We start from the raw sequence: 21981 nt of genomic DNA on the forward strand, positions 1-21981 counted from the left end.
GGCGGATTAAAGATTTTGCCACCCCTAGGCCCTGAAATAATTGCTGTCCCCTCCACCCCAGCTTACTTCCGCTCCGCCTCCTCCCCTGAGCGTGCCGCCGGGTCCTGCTTCTTCCCGCTCCCTGCCAGTGCTTGTGCACGAAACAGCTTTGCGAAGGAGAGGGGGGAAGGGGAGAATGCGGCATGCTCAGGAGAGGAGGCAGGGCCGGGCGGGGATTTGGGGAAGGGGACCAATAGGGGCTGGGAGGGGGCAGGGAATGGGGGCGGGGAAGGGGTGGAGTTGGGGCGGGGGTGGAGGGTGCGAACCGGCGCCGGGGGAAGCAGCCTCTGGCTGCTATTATAAATTTGCCGCCCCTGCAAATTTGCCTCCCTAGGCCTAGGCCTTGTCGGCCTAGGCATTAATATGCCACTGATGTGACTGGGGTCCCAGTGCGGGTTAGCTGTAGTCACTCAATTAGGGTGAATTGCAAAGAATGGGGCAGACAATCCCCACAAAGCTGGTGGATATTGCAATACTTAGATTTACCAAGCCAGCATAAAACAGCTTCTTTATTACCTTACTGGTTAACAACACAGTTCCCTTAAAGTGATCCAGCCTCAGGACTCCATCCAGGTAACTAAGTCAAATATGATGATTTCTGAAAATCTTATTTCATCATATAGAAGAAAAGGTTCTACCAATCCCAAAGGATCGCACACATTACCTCCCAGGTTACTGAAAATTCCAGATCTTACCGAAATGCACACTACTGCCAATTCTTATTAATGAAACTAAAATTTATTAAAAAAAACAAAAGAAAGAGAGAGAGTATGGTTAAAAGATCAATATATATTCAGACATGAGTTCAATTCCTAGAGGTTCAGATTCATAGCAGAGATGGTGAGCTTTGAAGATGCAAAGAGTTCTTTAAGAACTAGTTCATAGGTTATAGTCCAATGTCCCAATATCATATTCAGGGCATACCAGCATAGCTGGGACCTCAGTCTTGTGACTCAAACTTCCCTCGATGAAGCTTAAGCAGATCTGAGATAACAGAATCAGGACCCAAGGATCTTTTATCCAATTCCATGTTCTTTTTGACACGTGGGGGTTCAAAAGGTAATTGGCATGACTTTGAAGGAGGTCCATCATTGGTACTTAGCTATAGAATTAACATAAGACAATCTGATTGTTCCACCACCATTCACAGATTATTTGCTATATATCTCAAAGAGAGATGAATACAGAGATATCCCATGTTTACAAGGTCATTTAAATGCTGGGATGTTCTTTTGATCTCTGAATAATCAGAATACAGCATAGACAGGGACTGTAGATTACATTTTGGACCCTACTTATACATATGTAAATTTACAAAAACACAAACATTATCTCCCCACATGTCTTTTGAGGGTTATTTATTTTACAGGATGTTTAACCCTTTCTAGCCATATGTCACAAGTCATATGCAGCATATTGATTCTAAAGCAGGCCTCTGGGCCTGCATTACTCTTGCCTTGGCAGCAAGAAAATGTGGGACTTAGTTTGAAAGGAAGCCTGGGAACTGTGGGTGACTAAAAGGCATGATGAGAAAGAGATCAGACTATATAAACCTCTATTTTCCTCTCACAACACAGAGAGAAAGATGTGGTGGTGGGTCTCCGTAGGATGGGCCTTGGAAGGAGTCTGGCCAGTGACTGCTGCTAAAGGTGTCTTATGCAGAGCTGAGACATGGGAAAAGGGAAGCCCTGGGTAGGGCTATTTCAATTATTTTGGAGGGATTTTGAATGGATGGGCAATAAAGCAGAGCTTGCTGAAAGACAGGGGTGAACATCTGCTTCTTTTTAGAAGCCCAGAGCTGAAGATTCTAGCAGAGGAAAGGTACAAGCTCCCTGTATCCATTCCCCACTGTATTTGGGTGGGAGTTTGTTGTAAGATTGGCAACAAGTCTGAAACCCAAGTAGCCAAAAACAGGGCAGATACTTTTCATAGCTCAGAACGTTTTGTTGTTTATGTTTGGTCCTTGTACCACCACCAGGATGAGTTGGTTCCCTTGGAAGAAACACCTGGGAAGAAGAAACCCCCCCAAGAAGATTGTTTATTTTGTTGAATTTTTGTCGACAGAATTACCCTGGAAAGGGTGGAGCTCATTTTAGTTGGAGAGCCATCTTTACCTGAAAGGGAAACTGAGGCAGCAACTGCATTGTCACATGACCAGGTTAGAGGTCTGCAACATTACAGCATTGTATAGTTTTCAATCAATCAAATGCAAGTTCATTGTGATGCAGCCTTTGTACTGTTAGTGCCACTTCTACAAAGAGATATCCAAATACATTAACCTAATTAGATGTGCTTGTCATGTAATCAACCTTATTAAGAGTTGTAAGGCTTTGCTTTTCCAAATGAGGCATAGTAGAAAGGAGCCAGGATGCCCTAAGAACAATGGGTCTAAACCTATTTTTCTCTTGGTTTTATAAAGAGATTTTGAAGGAAGTGGAATTGTTCTGTTTCCTTACATCCAACCTGCTGGAAGAACAGTCAGTGCCGGTTAGTTTTTGTATGAATTTCAGCTCCGAGTAATGAAGCATGTGTGTTTCTTAAGTAACAAATGAATGAAGTAGAAGCTGTATTTGTCTTGGTGAGGTACTCTGCTTGCAATTGTGATGGAAAAAGTGAGGAGCAGTCAGAGTATGGAAAGAGAGCATCTTCCCCCACAAAAGGCTTGTAAATGTACCGATTGGAAATCCACTGGGAGGATCCATTACTACTGAAGTTTACGAATTTACTTGCATAAAGAATCATTGGTTAACCAGTGGAATGGGTGGTAAGTGTAGACAGTTCAACCTAAGTATTAACATCACTTTAAGTTACTTGATACTACCAGTTGTATCTTTGTTGGTTTACAACTGTGATCAAAGAACACAGAGGATCACAGAGATATGTTTGATTGAGATGATGCAGTGTCATGAATGTTAAAACGGCAATTATAACACACTTGTTGAATTAAGGCTCGATTCTGGAGGTGTTCAGTATCACAACTTCAGTGGGAGTTGTGGGTGTTTAGCACTTCTCAAAATCAATGCACTTGAACAGCAACCAACTCCAATAAATCCAGTGACAGAAATCTTCTCATGTCTCCTTCCACTCATAGGTCTGCTGGGTGGCTGTGAAATATGCTCCCATGGCCAGTAGCTGGGCTTGATATTTTCTGACAAAAATTAAATGTAATGACTTTTGTCATAACAAGGTTTCACATGTTAAATACATCAGTCTTAACAAACACCCAGCCAGAGTTCTGTTGTATTTCAAAAAGATTTCCTTCAGACAAAGTTTTGAGGCACTTCTGTCATGAGTCATAATTAATGCTTGAGCACTAAGAAGGCAATTTCTGTCAAACTAATAAATACAAATATTAAATTCAGAGCAGAATTTGAGGTGATGTAACTGTCATCACTATTAATGTAACTGTCATCACTATTACCATTAGTTGACAACTGTATGCAGAGCAAGACTTGTCAATTTTCTGAAGAAGTACAAGTGATACCTGGGTGGAGGAGGCACTTGCTTAATAAAGAGGGCTGAGTGTATGAGGTAGAGAAGAAGTCTCAGCCTGCGGTTAGGGTGCTAGCTGGTGACTCAAAAGAGTATGGTTCACTTCCTTGGTCTACTGCAGACTTGTGATATGACCTTGGGCAAGTCACTTGGTCTCTCTGTGCCTCAGGTCCCCATCTGCAAATGGGAATGATAGCACTTCCCTACCTCATAGAGGTGATGTGAGGATGAATACATTAAAGTATTTGAGATGCTGAGATATTACAGTAGAGAGAGTCATATAAGTACCTTAGATAGATACAGGCAGTAACTGAAACATCTCACTACGCCCTTCCTTCATGCACTCTTGTCCCCAAACACTACTCCACAATCAGCATCCATAATATCAACACTTCCTGAAAAACACATCATTCCCCATGCCCTGCTACATATAAAGACCACCCATGCAAAAACATTCTCTACCAACTCTGCTTTCATGCACAATTAGACAGGCTTCAATTTCAGTTTTATAGATTTCAAGTGACGTCCACCAAGCATACCTTTAGGGTCATCCTGAAGCTCTTTTAGCTCTCTACTGTATTACTAACATTATGGGCCAATCTTGCAGTCTGCACTCAAGTGGAACACTTTCTTCATTCCTGAGAGAGATTTATGCTTAGGTTAGACCAAAGGCAAGTTGCCTTGGTAATGTACATCAGATTTTAAGGGGTACTTGAGGAAGACTCCTCCTTCTTTTCTAATCCAATGTTAAAAGAGTTATACTGCTAAATTTAGGGAGAAGGAGGGATGAATTCCCCAGAAGCATATAATGGGATGTGGATGTGGATATGGGCAAGGGCAGGGATGCACTGAGGCAACTTCCTAAAGAGAAACCTACTTTATAAACTAATCCTTCAAACATACAAGTGATTTGAGTAACTGTGTGAGTGATCCCATGTAACTCAGTGGGATTACTCATGTAAATGTTGGCAGAAATCAGTGTCCACAATGGTGGACAGTAACTAGCTTTTCTATTTCTGATTTCTCTGTTTTCCTGAGGTTGGTCAGCCATGCTCACTATCCTTTACATGATGATTTTAAAGTAGGAAATGGGGCCACTACTGTCAGCCTCTTCCCTCCATGTCTTTCGTTATCCACTTCAGTAGTCCTATAAAGTGTGCTTAGAGGGACCCAAAGTACAGCAGTCACCCCATAAATATCAAGAATTCAGCATCCATGTTGGGCCTTGAAGTTAAACAAACAAACAAAAAGCCACATTTGAAATAAAAAAAAACAGTTTGTCCTATAATAGAGAAGAGGTCCAGTAAATGCGTGTGAAAGATCTTCAGAATTAATTACAGGTTTCAGAGTAACAGCCGTGTTAGTCTGTATTCACAAAAAGAAAAGGAGTACTTGTGGCACCTTAGAGACTAACCAATGTATTTAAGCATAAGCTTTCGTGAGATGCATCCGATGAAGTGAGCTGTAGCTCACAAAAGCTTATGCTCAAATACATTGGTTAGTCTCTAAGGTGCCACAAGTACTGCTTTTCTTTTTGCAGAATTAATTAGAAAGAGTTTCTTGAAACATCAGAAATTCCAAGGCAAGGAAAGAAGCTTAAAGCATCAGTAATCTTCAAAAAGCATCTTCAGAAAAAGGATCTTCAAAAAAGAACTAGATAAATTCATGGAGCATAGGTCCATCAATGGCTATTAGCCAGGATGGGCAGGGATGGTGTCCTTAGCCTCTGTTTGCCAGCAGCTGGGAATGGGTGACAGGGGATGGATCACTTGATGACAAGACTACCTGTTCTGTTCATTCCCTCTGAAGCGCCTGGCATTGGCCACCGTCGGAAGACAGGATACTGGACTAGATGGACCTTTGGTCTGACCCAGAATGGCCATTCTTATGTAACTTATGTAAGTAAGAAGACAGTGGAAATATTTAGGACACACTTTAACGATGCCACCAACATGACTTCCACAACATGTGATAATAGGGTCACCACCTGAAAAGAGACAAAGAGGGTGACGTAGAACAACATTATGCAGCACAACAGAGAAAGAAGCCAAATCCATCAATAAGACAATCAGAAGCCTTACAGACCATCATAGGACTGAAATAAAAGCGAGAAATTGTTGGATGCCCTATGCGCCTGAGGGTGCAGGAGCAAAAAGAAAGAAGATGACCTTCTGGAACTAGCATAAAGCCAGAGTGATTGGCTTTGTGCCAGTCTCCAGCATGGTAGAAGAGTGGGATAAAATCCAACCCCAAACCTATGGTCAGGTTATTGGGGTTGCAATCCAGGCTAATGTAGCAGTGACAGAGGAGCAATCACTTTAAAGGCTCATATAAAATTTCTATTTCAAGATGCTACTACATCTTCAGAATATTCTTGTTCTGATTTCTCAGCTGAAAACCCATTTATAAATGCTATTCTCCTGAGAGACTGGTATGGCTCAAGCAACAATATAATTCTCTATTTCCAACTGCAACAGTCTCTAGGTTCTTGCTTGCCCCCATCACATCTCTGAGACATCACTGACTTGTGGTCAGTCTGTTTCTCAGATCTGCAGCCAGTAAGTCTTCTTTGTTCTCTGTGGAAATGTTCTACTTTTCCATTATGTTAGAGACCTATCTTGGATGGGATGTGGCAGATTGTCTGTTACTTGAAGCCTTGAAAGCAAGCCTGGGTATCTGTTTAAAAGATGTTACAGTTCAAACAGAAATTATGACTAAGGCTGTGAGTCTGTCATGGAAGTCCTGGAAAGTCATGGGTTTGGGTGACTTTTTGGGACCTCCGTGATTTCTGCAATGGCCGGTGCAGCTGGCCCGGGGGCCACCTGAGCAGCTCGGGCAGTTCCTGGGGTAGCTGCACCTCGGGCCACCACGCCTCCAGCCCCAGCAGCAGCAGGATTTTGGGTGTGGGAGGGGGCTCCGGGCTGAGGCAGGGGGTTCAAGTGTTAAGGTGAGTGAGGCCTCTGGGTGGCACTTACCTAGGGGGGCTCCCTGGAAGCGGCGAGATGTTCCTCTCTCAGCTCCTAGGCAGAGGTGTGGCCAGGTGGCTTTGCGCACTGCCTCTGCTTGCAGGCACCGCCCCTGCAGCTCCCGCTGGCTGCAGTTCCCAGCCAATGGGAGCTGCGGATTGGGTGCTCAGGGCAGGGACAGCGTGCGGAGCCCTCCTGGCCACTCCTCCGCCTAGGATCTGAGGGAGGGATATGTTGTCGCTTCTGGAGAGCCATGCGGAATCAGATAGGGAGCTTACCAGCCCTGCCAAACCCCTCCACCGAGCAGCAGCAGGGGTCTTGGGATGTGCACCCCGCCTGCCCCTCCAAGCACCACTGGGGGTCCCAGGCCCCCCAGAGCACACATGCTGCCCATGGCCTGTCCATGACTTTTACTAAAAATACATGTGATTAAAACGTGCAGAAATTGCTAGGTGAGGTTCTATGGCCAACATTATACAGAAGGTCAGACTAGATGATCATATTGGTCCTAACTGGCCCTAAAATCTATGAAGCATATCCATTAGAACTGATAGATAAAGAGAGGCACGGACAACCATCTGTGGCTTTTGGTCCAAACCCAATAAATTTTTCTCTGTTGGAGGACTACACACAAAACAAACCTTTATTTCTCCAAAAAAAATGAAGAGAAGGGAAAAAAGTTATATTTTTGATAGCACATCATGGGAGAGAGAGGAAATCTTGCATTGTATCCCTTCTTCTTTGCCTGTAGATTGCTTAAGTAGACTGTAAATTCTTTGAGGGCATTGACTTGGGTTCTTATGTCTGTAAAGCACAGCACACTTTTGGGTACTCTATAAATAATATTTCATTTTGTTAGAGCTTATCTGTCAGCTGATGAATGTAAAGTTCCTTGAGTTTGTGCAGGAAATAGTACATTATTTTCCTGACTGGCTCTAGTCAAAACTTGCTTCTCCATCCACAAAAATAGTGGATAGCAAGTTAATAAAAAATCCCAACATAAAAAAAAAATCCCTTTACAATGGGAGAGCTTAGAGACTCTCCAGTTACACTTGCCTACACAGAGTTGATGTTTCCGGGGTCCCATTCAATGGGTGAGTTAATTCACCTAGCAGCCTCTGCCTGAAAGCTCTGTGGCAGCCTAACGACTGGGGGGAGGGGATCTCGTGCAGCAGACAACAAAAAGATCAGGGAGAGAGGCTGCTGGGGGGAGCAATAGCCCCTGCATGACCTCTTGAGCTGGGGCTGTACAAAGGCAGACTCTGTGTTGAATCCCCCCCGCCCATTCTCATAGGCTTCCCCATTCCCGTGGGCGGCACTTTCTCCCAGCATTTGAAATATACTTGTTGCAGCTCTCTCGGCCTCCCGCCGCCACTTCCTCCTCCTGCACTCGGCACCTCTGGCCGCTCCCTTCTGATTCCTGCAAGAAAAGCCGCCGGGCGGGCAGATAAGCGGGTGAGTGGAACCTGCCCCGGCTGGCTCCCCAAGCCGCGGGGGGCACCGTGCCCGGGGAGGAGGGGAAGGGGGCTGGCCTTTGCACACCGAGCCTTCCCCGCACGCGGCCGCGGAATGACTGCAGAGCCGCAGCCGGGGAGTCCGCTCGCGGGGCAGGGGCGGAGGTCTCCGTTCCCGGGGTTGGACCGGGGGAGCCCGCGGCAGGGAAAGGGGCTGCTGGCTGCACCCTGCGGGCAGCGCTTCCGCACCGGGACCTATGTGACACCGCACTGCACCTGGCTGGGGTGGGAGCCCCCTGCTGTGCCTGCCGCACGCTGCGTCCCAGCTCCGGGGAGGCCACAGTCCTCCGCCGCGCCGTGGATGGAGGAGCGGGGCAGTGTAGGGCAGACCCAGTCCGCAGCGTCGGGGCTCACAGGCCACGAGGCTCTGTCCAGAAGGGGGCAAAGGAATGTGCGGCGCGTCCCCTGCGCCGGGTGGGGAGTTCCTCCCTCCGGGTCTGCACTTCGGGGCGCTGCTGCTGCTGCAGGGGCTCGCCACGGCCCCAGCAGTTCCCACTCTCCACGCCCCGCACCCACGGGCCTCCCACAGGCTGCCGTATCGCCTTTCTGCTCCATGCCGCCTTGCTCAGCGGGAGAGCAATGCGGTTGTTGGTAGTTATGCACAGGAGGACAGAGCGGGATCTGGAGGCAGCAGGAAGGCAAAGCGCACGGGATGAAGTGTGGTTAGAGCCCATACTCGATGAGCCCTATGCTACTCCAAGCGAGGCACCATGACCAAATAGGGTGTGTGGTATATATCAGGAAGGAAGTTAGTCATTCTCCAATTGCAGACCTGTTATTTACTGAGCACTAAGCTAATGCACAGGAATGTGCTTACGGCCCTTTAAACACAAACAGGGACCCAAGGCAGGTTTGTTTAAAACTAAATTGACAAATTTGCAAGACCATCAGAGAGTTCCCTGCCAAGTCTTACTCATTTGGAGAGAGTTTCTAGCAGTTTTTGAAGCAGCTCCTTTGGGAGAAGAGCTTTTCTGCTTGTTTCAATAAACCATTTACAACATCACTCAAAAGAAATCTCCGCCTCATGCGAGTTGTCAGATCTCACAGCCTTGAGTTTAAAGGGCAGCAGACAGGTTGGTCAGAAAAAGAAGTCTTTTTACTGCATTCTCACTCGGTATGCCTTCTTTTTAATTGTTATGTTTAAAATTTTTGCTCAGAGGGATGGTGTCTTGAAATGGACATCTTCCACTCTGATCCTTAACAGAATCTTTTAGCAAGGTCCCTGCACTCATGACTTCTATTGACTTCAGCAGGATTCAATGAGGAAATACGGTTCATGCTAGCAGATCTTCAAGCAGCATTGGGACTTGGGCATTATCATGGTGCTGCAGTGCCACTATAGTTAAGGTTGCATCATGATTTCTGTTAAAAAAATTGATCTTTCTAAGTCCTCTATAATTGACATGCTGAGTCAGATTCCTTTGAAATTTGGTGTGTCTTAAGAAGGTTCAGGGTAGGGCTAATGATCCAAATTTAGGGTCATTCGAGCATGGTGTTCCAAAGATATAAGTCTTGAAATAAATAGCAATGTTTCAAAAAGTTTCCAGGTGGTGTGTTTGGGTTTTTTGTTTGATCTTTTGCACAGTGCTAGGGATCAAACTGCCAATGTGATGTGGGTCAAGATGGTCTCAGTCTGTCAAGTTTTACCCAAGGTAGTGCACGGCACCCACTAAATCTTTGGGGGACCTAAATTGAGAATGTTATTTCATGTACATTTTTTACAGTAGGCCTACACCAATAAGAAAAATTACTCGACCAATTTCCATTCCTGTTGTTTTATATGCTTTAAAGCTCAACACTTAGTAATGCTCTAAAATCTGATTGGTTAATCAGCTTGCTTGGAAACTTGGTGTGCCTCAGGGGGGTGCTGGGTAGCATTAGTGATGCAAATTTGGGGTCATTTGACTGAGGGGTTCCTTAGTTACAGGCCTCTGTACACCCCCTCAAAAGCCCAGTTTCCCTCTGCTGCCTTGTACTGTTAAACTGAGAGCTACTAAAGACTGGATGAATGACATGCCTCATTGAGATTGATAGTGGTGAACTCAGCCTTCAATTAATATAACTAGGCATAAATTAATGACAAGCCCCTACCTAAGACAAAAGGAGTTTTGCACTGAGTGGCCGGAGTTTGCTGCAATTTGTCAGTCATGGGTGGCAATTTTATTTGGGGGTGGAGGGAATATAATAAAAGTATTTTGGGGGGAAAAGTAGAGGAGAGGGGAGTGGTATTAGGGGATGGAGGATTGGAAAAACATGAGGAGAGTGGTTTGGGGCTGCAGCAAAAGGAGTGGGCTTAGGGGGATGCATGGTAGAGGAGGGAAGAGAGGTGAGGGAGTCCTTGCCCCCCGCAGCTCTGCCTGCACACCCCATCCCTGCACCCCATAGCTCTGCCAATGCACCCCAAACTTCCTGCACCCCACAGCTCTGCCAATGCATCCCAACCCCCCCTGCTCCCCACAGCTAGACCTGTGCACCTCAACCCATGTACAAACCCTTCACACATCCACCAATTCCATTTGACTATAAGCTCTTTGGGGCAGGGACTTCTCATTATTATAGTGCTGTGGTAGTGCCACTCTAATTGAGGCTGCATCAATTCCTCTAAAAAGTGGCAGGCTTAGCTGTATTTCTTTGACATTTGGTGCCTCAGCAGGGTGCAGGGTAGGGGTCATTTGAGCTATGGGTTGCAAAGATATAAGGCCTGAAAAAATAGCCATTTTTCAAAAAGTTTCTAGGTGGGGTCTCTTTGCTTAGAGCTAGAGGTCAAATTATTGATGGGATGTGGGTCAAAATGGTTTCAGTCTGTCGAGTTTTACCCAAGACAGTATCTGATCCTTTATATGTGTATGCACCTCATGTATACCATCAGATGTAATACTTCATGTTGCTTGCTACAAGTTCTCTTTCTTATAATGTGCTTTTATTCTATGGGGAAGTTTACTGTGAACACAGCAGAATAGGCAGTAGCCAGAATAACCAGAAATTTTATTATATCAGGTGGGGAAGAGCTAGACTACTTTGGGGGGGGGGGGGGGCTATGAGGGGATGAGGGATTAGCCACAGGGAGCGGGGTTGTGGCTGTGGAGGGGACAGGAAATGAGGATGGGTGGTAGACAAGCTTTGGATTGGTTGTTTGAGAAAATCTGTTTTACTTACCCATCCCCACACAGACACTCCCCAAGGACAAGTGGCTACTTCCTGATCTTGGGGCAAATTAATATGGTGTTTTCAAAGATACATAGTGTGGAGGTTTGGAACTGACACCACAGGTACCTTGACTACTGAGGGAAAAGAATTTATAGAAACATGTGTGCTGCCAGGCTTGCCAATATGTGGATTCTGGGTGGATCATGAGGTGGCAAAAGTTTGTGGGAGAGCAAGGAGTACATCAAGACATGAAGATTGCTGATTACAGGTAGATTAGATGGAGAGAGGTGTCCTGAACTGGCATCATCTTTTGCTCACTCTGCAGCATCTAACCAGTGATGTAAGAGGTGGTGATCTACCAGACATTATGATGATTCACTCTGGTGGAAATGATCTGGGCCTTATTCCTGGTGCACGCCTCATAAAATGTAAGTGAGCAGATTTGGATTGCATCAAAGAGTTCTGTCCAGGAGCTGTAATAATTTTCTCTGAAAACAATTGCTACAGCAACAATAATGGAAGATGTGTTGAAAGAACATTAAATAGGAAATGGGAGGGTTTGTGGCTGACCAGAAAAGGTGTATGGTATAGCAATGAAAAATACAAGTTCTGACACCTCTGGGGTACATCTGTTGGAAAAGGTTCAGAGGATCTTTCTCACAAATCTAAAACTGTCAGTATTTTGGAAAAGAAATCCCGCCTGTGATTTCTCTCATGTGTCCTAACACAAACTCCACCATCTGAAACACGACCAGGAACACCATTCCACTGTAACACAGCTGTCCTTCAGTTGGTGGTAAGTTGTCCTCTTGCACAATGTTGAGTTAAACAAAACGCAAACATTTCAGCAACTATGGGGTTAGCAGAGTAAATGTATGGGTGTTAACGGGGCATATCGGGGCAGTGTGGAAAGAGGTTAAGGTTGCATTGGCAACCTTAATGTGCATTTCCTAGTTTTCAGAAATTTGAGTTCTGCCAGGGGATGACCTACCACTAAGCAATCTTAACTTTGAATTAACATACATTTTTGCCATTGAATTGTAATAGTTTTAGGACTAGATAAGCAGTAGTCATAAACCTTACACCAGCATATCTCAGTACAATACAAACATCATAAAGTCTGACCATGTAGGTCCAATCCTGATTCTGCTAAAGTTAATGGAAAGTTTAGTGGAAATTTCCACTTCAGTGGGAACAGGTTCAGGCTTTTAATCTAGCATAGCATTACACTGAGTAGCTAGTAACATCAGATACTTTAGACATATTTTTGGCGATAAAAATGATGTACAAATTATTACAATAATAAAACCTAGTTTTTCTACAGTGTTTTTCATCAGTAGATCTCAAAGAACTATACAAGGAGGTAAGTATCATTATCCCCATTTTACAGATGGGAAAACTGAGGCACAGAGAGGCACTGACAACATATTTCCAGGTATGCAGGCAAAATAATATTACATTCTTCTGCCAGGCAAATTTCTAGGATGAAAAGTGAAATTTAGTTTTCCTAATACCTGGTGAAAATCATGTTGGATGCCACAAACAGCACTAGTATAATGAATGTTAGAGTTGACATTTGCTTTGACATTTGGCATGAAGGATTTATTCCAAAGTAAAGTGAATAATATCTAAGGGTATGTCTACGCTACCTGCCGGATTGGCAGGCAGTGATCGATCCAGCAGGGGTCGATTTATGGCATCTAGTCTAGACGCGATAAATCGACCCCCGAGCGCTCTCCCGTCGACTCCTGTACTCCACCGCCGCGAGAGGCGCAGGCAGAGTTGACGGGGGAGCAGCAGCAGTCGACTCACTGTGGTGAAGACACCATGGTAAGTTGATCTAAGTATGTCAACTTCAGCTACATTATTTACGTAGCTGAAGTTGCGTAACTTAGATCGACACCCCCCCCCCCAGTGTAGACCAGGGTAGTATTGCTTAAAATAATATCTTTGTGTCGATTCTTCCAGTTAAGCATGCCTTATACAATCTCCTTTGACTTTTCATGGGAATTTTGCATAAAGAAGTAGTTCAGACTTAGTCTCCAAGATGTTCTTTCCTAAACTGATGGTGGTGGGGGGGGAATCTAAATTAATTTTAAACAGTCATTTTCAAATATAAGTCAATGTTACTACTTACAGTAGCAAGCACTACACTTGGTAGTGTTTGAAGGATCAGCTCTTAGACTGTAAGCTCCTTGGGACTTGGGGTTGTCTTCTGTGTCTTGTACAATGCAAAGCACTTTGCCATCACTTTAAATTAAAAAAAAATGGAACTTCAAGTTTGAAGAATTCATTTGCTCCATCACCTAATATAATTAGAACTTTGATATCATGTTGCCATTTAGTTTTAAACACGTTTTGAAGAGGTGGCAGCACTGCAGCATCTGCTGTTGGAATATTGTTCAGCACTTGCTAATATCCACTTGCATATTCATGATCAATCATGTTATCATGCTTTAGGGAGGTAATGTAGGTTGGATGAGGTTGTGTGTGCCAAATCCCCTAAACCCATGCACATGTGAGTAGCCTGTTTTCCTATAAAGCCACAAAGTTTGTGGAGCTGGCTTTTCTAATAAACTTTTAACGCAAGAGGAAGGAATTATATAACACTGAAAAACTAGCATAATGGGGTGTCTCAATGACTCCATGCTAGACTTGCTCACTTTACATGAACAAAGATTATTTTTTCTAGATGCCAAGTTTGCAAACTGAATCTGGGATCAGAAAGTCACATTTTGTCCCTGGCTCTTGCATGTGTAATAAAAGATCTGAAAATGGGACTAAGTTAAAGATTCTTTTGGTGCATGACAGAGAGAGAGAAGAACGCAGCCCATGCTTCCATAGTGGAATTTGCTTTGCTGGGCTAACAGGAGTTTAAAAGTACTGTAGGAAAAACTTACTGTTGTCAGGTCAAAAGAGAGCTGATCTTACTCTTAATAAACACATGGAACAAATCTATTAAACAATAAAATAATAAAACCTATTCTGACCATCACTGCCCTCTATTTGATAAAACCCAGTCAAAAGGGTTAAGCATTTCTCATAGAAGTTCTGGGGTTTCAGAATATAAATGCCATTCTTGGCAGAGAGTCAATGGTCCCAATCTATCTTCCATGAACTGGCCATGTCCAGTGGACCCATTCAAGGCATCACATTCTAGTGAGATGTGCAGTTTGCATCTCAAAATAACCCTTATCGCACTTGCCCAGTCAGGTTTCTTTGTATTTGCTTGTTGATGTACATCATACTACACTGCACTATGATCTTTTCAACTCTTACAAACTAAGCAGGGTCAAACCTGCTTAATTTGTCAGTGGGAACCCTCTAGAAAATGCTAGGTGCCCCAAGAAATGTCAATTTAGTAAGTGGTCCTCTGCCCTCTGCATCAGCATCAAGTAATGTATCAGCATGGTGCAAGGTCGTATTGCCACTGCCTTTTAAATGAGGCGCAAGAGACCCTGAAAACCTGTGCACATTATAAATCCCATGACATTTTTCAAAAGCACAGGGTTATTAACCCTGGTATTTTGGCCAAATAACAATTTGGGTAATTACAGTCTTTTTACCAAATAAGTTCTCCTTCACTTCCTGCCCTAAACTATTGTATAGCATTGACTGTTGCCATATTTCACAGCAAAGGAAGTTGCATTTAGTGGGCCAAGAGAGTCTTACAAAACATATTCAGGGGCAAATTTTGTCTTTTAATAGTTCTTTGGGATCACGGTGAGTGAAAGTAAATATTGGCATCATTGTGACAGGGCATTTGTCTAAACTTTCCCAGCACTGCTAAAACCAGTTCAGTTCACTGGCAATAGTAAGGTGGGAGTACCAGTGTAAATAAAGTATCAGTGATCACTGGCCTTTTAACCCTTTTTGTGTTGTGTAAACCTGCTCTGAGCAGGATTAGGTTAGTTTGGGGTAGATCCTCAACTCAAGTAAATTGGCTTAGCTCCATTGACTTCAATGGAACAACACTAATTTATACCATTTGAGGATCTGGCCTGTGGTGCTGAAAACACCAGTGGCTGCCTGGAGCCTTTTCTAGAGTGCTCCCAAGGTTGCTCCCACTGGTGGAGCTGCACTAGCTATAGTAATCGTGGGAAATTTTAGGGGGAGAACCCTTTTTAGACACAGCTATTCAGTCTTTGCCATGCATTTCACTTTAGAATGCCATGCTAATACCTGCTTAGAGGTTACAAATGCATGACTGTGGGCCCAAAGTAAGGTGCTGAGACTCCCACTGATGCCATATTGCAGGCAGAAAGATGAATGGTTGGCAGGAAGCAGGGAAGACTGACAGGGAAAAACAGTCAGGAAAGTTTTAAGGGCTACCTGCCTGTCACATGATCTAGCAGGGGATTTAAGGAAAGGATGTGTCCTCTTTCAAGGGCTGCTGGCTGAGACAGGCAACAGCAAAGCTTCTGGGGACTGAAGTTGGTCAGATGAATTGCTTTGTTTTGTGGTTGGTGTTTGAATAATAAATTGTGCCTGGAGGCAAGGGCCGGAAATGGACTCAGGTGTGGCACTGGCTCTTTCCTGGGCTGGTGAAATAGTCACCAGCTTACAAAGCTATATGAGATTTTAAAAAATTAATACATTTGGGGTTCTTTTTTGTTTGCTTCTAGCCTACAGAGTGCATTTGTGTCACATTTTCAAGCTTTCCTCTGAAACCATGAGGACTAGAAACTTACCCTTTTAAAAATTGAAACCTGCTTGTCACATAATCACGTCTCCAAAATCTGGGGCTTTGAGTGAAACATCAATATTGTCAGAGTCATGATAAAAGTATGAGAGTTGACAACACTGGAGATATATAAACAAGGATCAGATCAGATGAGTTAAAAGAAATTGCAGGGATTGGTCTTAATACCTTATATCTATCTAAATATACATTTACTCTATTTGTAGACAACAATGAATGTGGAACATGAAATTAACCTCTTAGTTGAGGAGATTCGGCGGCTGGGGACCAAAAGTAAGTACTGTAATCTCACTGATCACACAGGTCTAGCCTTACTATGTCAACTTGTGAACTTCACATCACTCATCAACCAATAAGGCTTGGGTCCCAGTTCTACGAAGACTTACATATATGTTTAACTTTGACTTCAATGGCACTACCCACATTGCATAACAGGGACTACTCTTATGCATGAAGTTAAGTACATGCATAAGTCAATGCAGGTTGGGGGCCTTGGAATGAAATCCTGGCTCCATTAAAATCAATGGCAAAACTCCCATTGACTTCAGTGGGGCCAGGATTTTACCCTTGGTCATTAGCTGGATGGGAGTCTTCCAGTTTCAGCTCAGGTATTATGGGAAGTAGCACTCTTCCCTTTGAAGTCAATAATGAAGTAATGATTCAGCATGATAATGGCATAGAGAGGACACTTATAAAGTTTGCAGACAATACCGAGATGAGAGGGGTTGCAAGTGCTTTGGAGGATAGGATTAGAAATCAATATGATCTTGACAAACTGGAGAAATGGTCTGAAGTAAATAGGATGAAATTCAATAAGGACAAATGCAAAGTACACCACTTAGGAAGGAACAATCAGTTGCACACATACAAAATGGGAAATGACTGCCTAGGAAGGAGTACTGCGGAAAGGGATCTGGGGGTCATAATAAATCCCAAGCTAAATATGAGCCAACAGTGAAACACTTGCAAAAAAAGCAAACATCATTCTGGGATGTGTTAGCAGGAGTGTTTTAAGCAAGACACGTGAAGTAATTCTTCCACTCTATTCCACGCTGATTAGGCTTCAACTGGAGTACTGTGTCCAGGGGTGAAAGTAAAATGCAGCTCTTACCAGTACGTGGCTGCTCTACCTCCTCCCTCCCTCCCTCCCTCCCCAGAAGGGGCATGGCCTCGGGCAGAAGGGGCAGGGCTGGGGGTCAGCGTCCCCCAGCCCTTCCATCTGCGCTCCCTGGCCCGCGCCGCCCAGGGCTCCAGCGGCGATTTAAAGGGCCCGGGGCTCCGAGCCCTTTCAAATCGCAGCCCTGGGGCAGCTACTTCTTTTGCCCCCCTGCCCCCCCACTGTCAGCGGCCCTTTTTTTAACATCGCTGCCTTTTTTGTGCCCCCCATCGGTGGTCCTGCCGGGTCGTCGCTGCCCCTTTTGCGAGCCCCCCCCCCCCCCCCCCCGAGTTGGCGGCCCTGCTGGTAGGGACCTGGCAGAGCTGCCGATCGGGGATGCAAAAGGGGCAGCGACGTTAAAGCGTTGCTGCGGCATCACCTTAAGCAGAGTTCTTAAAGCACTGCTGCTCTAGCGCTTTAAAGTCAGCGGTCCGGGCCGGTACTGGCGGCTACCTTTTACCAGTACGCTGTACCGGCCCGTACCCCCTTACTTTCACCCCTGACTGTGTCCAGGTCTGGGCACCACATTTCAGGAGAGATGTGGACAAACTGGAGAAAATCCAGAGACGAGCAACAAAAATGATTAAAGGTCTAGAAAACATGACCTATGAGGGAAGATTGGAAAAAATTGGGTTTGTTTAGTCTGGAGAAGAGAAGACTGAGAGGGGACATGATAACAGTTTTCAAGTACATAGAAGGTTGTCACAAGGAGAAGGGAGAAAAATTGTTCTTGTTAACCTCTGAGGATAGGACAAGCAGCAATGGCCTTAAATTGCAACAACGGTGGTTTAGATTGGACATTAGGAAAAACTTCCTGACTATGAGGGTGGTTAAGCACTGGAATAAATTGCCTAGGGAGGTGGTGGAATCTCCATCATTGGGGATTTTTAAGAGTGGGGTGGTCTAGATTAGGGGTTCTCAACCTTTTTCTTTCTGAGGCCCCCACCAACATGCTATAAAAACTCCACAGCCCACCTGTGCCACAACAACTGATTTTCTGCATATAAAAGCCAGGGCCAGTATTAGTGGGTAGCAAGCAGGACAATTGTGGGGGGCCCCATGCCACAGGGGCCCCTGTGAAGCTAAGTTTGGCAGTGAGAGATAAAAAGGCACCTTTTAAAAAGTGGAAGTCAGATTCTAGTGAGATAAATAGAAAGGAGCATAAACACTGCCAAATTAAGTGTAAAGATGTAATTAGAAAAGCCAAAAAGGAGTTTGAAGAACAGCTAGCCAAAAACTCAAAAGGTAATAACAAAATATTTTTAAGTACATCAGAAGCAGGAAGCCTGCTAAACAACCAGTGGGACCCCTGGACAATCGAGATACAAAAGGAGCACTTAAAGACGATAAAATAATTGTGGAGAAACTAAATGAATTCTTTGCTTCAGTCTTCACGGCTGAGTATGTTAGGGAGATTCCCAAACCTGAGCCGTCCTTTGTAGGTGACAAATCTGAGGAATTGTCACAGATTGAAGTGTCACTATAGGAGGTTTTGGAATTAATGGAGAAACTGAACAGTAACAAGTCAGCGGGACCAGATGGCATTCACTCAAGAGTTCTGAAGGAACTCAAATGTGAAATTGCGGAACTATTAACTATGGTTTGTAACCTGTACCCAATGACTGTACCCAATGTACCACCTTCTGTACCCAATGACTGGAAGATAGGTAATGTAAAGCCAATATTTAAAAAGGGCTCTAGAGGTGATCCCGGCAGTTACAGACTGGTAAGCCTAATGTCCGTACCAGGCAAATTAGTTGAAACAATAGTAAAGAATAAAATTGTCAGACACCTAGATTGTTGGGCAAAAGGCAACATGGTTTCTGTAAAGGGAAATCATGTCTCACTAATCTATTAGAGTTCTTTGAAGGGGCCAACAACCATGTAGACAAGGGGGATCCAGTGAACATAGTATATTTAGATTTCCAGAAAGCCTTTTACAAGGTCCCTCATCAAAGGCTCTTATGTAAATTAAGGTGTCATGGGCTAAGAGGGAAGATCCTTTCATGGATTGAGAACTGGTTAAAAGACAGGGAACAAAGGGTAGGAATAAATGGTAAATTTTCAGAATGGAGAGGGGTAACTAGTGGTGTTCCCCAAGGGTCAGTTCTAGGACCAGTCCTATTCAACTTATTCATAAATGATCTGGAGAAAGAGGTAAACAGTGAGGTGGCAAAGTTTGCAGATGATCCTAAACTGCTCAAGATAGTTAAGACCAAATCAGACTGTGAAGAACTTCAAAAAGATCCCACAAAACTAAGTGATTGGGTAACAAAATGGCAAATTAAATTTAATGTGGATAAACGTAAAGTAATGCACATTGGAAAAAATAACCCCAACTATACATACAATATGATGGGGGCTAATTTAGCTACAACTAATCAGGAAAGAGATCTTGGAGTCATCATGGATAGTTCTCTGAAGACATCCACGCAGTGTGCAGCAGCAGTCAAAAAAGCGAACAGGATGTTTGAAATCATTAAAAAAGGGATAGAGAATAAGACGGAGACTATCTTATTGCCCTTATATAAATCCATGGTATGCCCACATCTTGAATACTGTGTACAGATGTGGTCTCCTTGTCTCAAAAAAGATATACTGGCATTAGAAAAGGTTCAGAGAAGAGCAACTAAAATGATTCGAGGTTTGGAACGGGCCCCGTAAGAGGAGAGATTAAAGAGGCTAGGACTTTTCAGCTTGGAAAAAAGGAGACAAAGGGGGGATATGATAGAGGTATATAAAATCATGAGTGGTGTGGAGAAGGTGAAAAAGGAAAAGTTATTTACTTGTTCCCATAATATAAGAACTAGGGGCCACCAAATGAAATTAATAGGTAGCAGGTTTAAAACAAATAAAAGGAAGTTCTTCTTCACACAGTGCACAGTCAACCTGTGGAACTCCTTGCCTGAGGAGGTTGTGAAGGCTAGGACTATAACAGGGTTTGAAAGAAAACTGGATAAATTCATGGAGGTTAAGTCCATTAATGGCTATTAGCCAGGATGGGTAAGGAATGGTGTCCCTAGCCTCTGTTTTTCAGAGGGTGGAAATGGAAGGCAGGAGAGAGATCACTTGATCATTGCCTGTTAGGTTCACTCCCTCTGGGGCACCTGGCATTGGCCACTGTCGGTAGACAGGATACTGGGCTGGATGGACTTTTGGTCTGACCCATTATGGTCGTTCTTATGTGGCGGGGCTCAGGCCCTGGACTTCCACCCCATTTGGTGGGACTTTGGCTTTCTGCCCTGGGCCCCAATGAGTCTAACACTGGCCCTGCTTGGCAGCTCCCTTGAAACCTGCCCATGGCCCCCTAGGGGGCCCCGGACTCCTGGTTGAGAACCACTGGTCTAGATAATACTTAGTCCTGCCACGAATGCAGGGGACTAGACTAGATGACCTCTCAAGGTTCCTTCCAGTCCTATGATTCTGTGGTGCAAGGGAAGAGTGCTATTGTAGGTGGTTGTTCAACGTCTTTGAAAATCATTTCCAAATTCCATGAACTTGCTTAGAACAAAGACTATTCTTTTCACTACAATATATCACATTTAACATTCTTAGAGCTCTACCTTTTTTAAAAGAAGTGTCTATAATGATAAAATAAGAAATGTGTGCAACTAGGACAGAGGTGGGCAAACTACGGGCCCGTCCTGTCCAGCCCTTGAGCTCGCGGCCGGGAAGGCCCCTCCCCTGCTGTCCCCCCTTCCCCCGTAGCTACGCCACCAGCACTCTGGGCGGCGTGGCTGCGAGCTCCTGCTGGGCAGCATGGCTGGCTCCGGCCAGTAAGGGGATGGAGGGGGGGGGGGTGTTGGATAAGGGGCAGGAGGTCCTGTGGACCAGTCGGGGACAGGGAGAAGGGGGGGTTGGATGGGGGGTGGGGTCCTGGGAGGGGGTGGTCAGGGGACAAGGGGTGGGGGGGTTGGATAGGGAGGGGAGTCCCGGGAGGGAGAGGTCGGGGACAAGGAGCAGGGGGAGTTGAATGGGTTGGGGATTCTGAGGGGGGCAGTCAGGGGGCAGGAAATGGGAGGGGGCAGGGGAGCCAGGCTGTTTGGGGAGTCACAGCCTTCCCTGCCTGGCCCTCCATACAGTTTGGCAACCCCGATGTGGTCCTCGGTGCAAAAAGTTTGCCCACCTCTGAACTAGGATCTGGTTTAATAATTTGTTATTCCAGCTTTATGAAAGTGTAACTCTGTTTATTTCTATTTATTTTAATAAAAAAACCTGTTAATTAAATTTTGTTTATTACATAACATTATCTGCTTGTTAGAGAGAATGTAGACTGAGTGATTGTTTTGAAATTAATTTGTACCACTTCAAGAGAGCTATTTTTGTGAGGCAAAGAGGGACACATTAGCTTTTCAATTTGGACTTTAAATGTTAACCAGCATAAGAAACTATTTTAAAACAAATCAATTTCTACAGCTTCAATAATAATGTCTTATAGTGCTTTTCATCCATAGATCTCCACTTTACAAAGAAAGGTAAGTATCAGAGTGGTGAAGTGGCTTGGCCAAGGTCCCACAAAAGATCATTCACTGAGCTGGAAATACAATCCAAGTCTCCTGTCGTGTTTTGACTGTATTTCATATCAATACCTCCAAATATTCCTCCAACTGAAGGACAATCTGCATGTGTTGTAACACTCCTATCTCTGATTTAGATGCTGATGGAAAGCTGAGTGTGAAGTTTGGTGTGCTCTTTGCTGATGAAAAATGTGCCAACCTCTTTGAGGCCCTAGTGGGCACTCTTAAGGCTGCAAAACGAAGGAAGATTGTTACTTACCCAGGAGAGTTACTTTTACAAGGTGTTCATGACCATGTCGATATTTTGTTACTGCAGGACTAATGCAGTTTGCACTTCTCCTGTGCATTAGTTAATTTGTTTCAGGTAAATGATATGCAGACATTTCAGATCAAGGCAAATCATCCTAGTGTGTTTTGATGTATTTTTCTATAACTTTCTAGTAAAAAG

At 44.4% G+C, this 21981-nt stretch overlaps 1 protein-coding gene across 2 annotated transcripts; it reads left to right on the forward strand.

Moving 5' to 3' along the window:
* The first annotated feature begins 7871 nt into the window (after positions 1–7871).
* Positions 7872–21958, forward strand: ABRACL (ABRA C-terminal like). 2 transcript variants are annotated; one of them, XM_073337481.1, is made up of 4 exons: positions 7872–7952; positions 11484–11586; positions 16067–16133; positions 21671–21958. In XM_073337481.1, exons 3-4 carry the CDS (start codon positions 16073–16075, stop codon positions 21853–21855), a joined length of 246 nt encoding a protein of 81 aa, XP_073193582.1. In that variant the 5' UTR covers positions 7872–7952; positions 11484–11586; positions 16067–16072; the 3' UTR covers positions 21856–21958. The 2 variants fall into 2 exon arrangements, with proteins under 2 accessions (XP_073193582.1, XP_073193581.1); XM_073337480.1 differs by lacking the exon at positions 11484–11586 and having other exon boundaries at positions 7873–7952.
* The last annotated feature ends 23 nt before the right edge of the window (positions 21959–21981 follow it).

This window comes from Lepidochelys kempii, chromosome 3 (assembly GCF_965140285.1).
Source record: "Lepidochelys kempii isolate rLepKem1 chromosome 3, rLepKem1.hap1, whole genome shotgun sequence".
In the NCBI taxonomy this organism is placed as follows: domain Eukaryota; kingdom Metazoa; phylum Chordata; order Testudines; family Cheloniidae; genus Lepidochelys; species Lepidochelys kempii.

Coding starts and splice junctions, on each gene's coding strand:
- ABRACL (XM_073337481.1), top strand. CDS start 16,073: ATGAATGTGGAACATGAAATTAACCTCTTAGTTGAGGAGATTCGGCGG. Junction 16,134..21,670: donor TCGGCGGCTGGGGACCAAAA/GTAAGTACTGTA, acceptor TCTCTGATTTAG/ATGCTGATGGAAAGCTGAGT.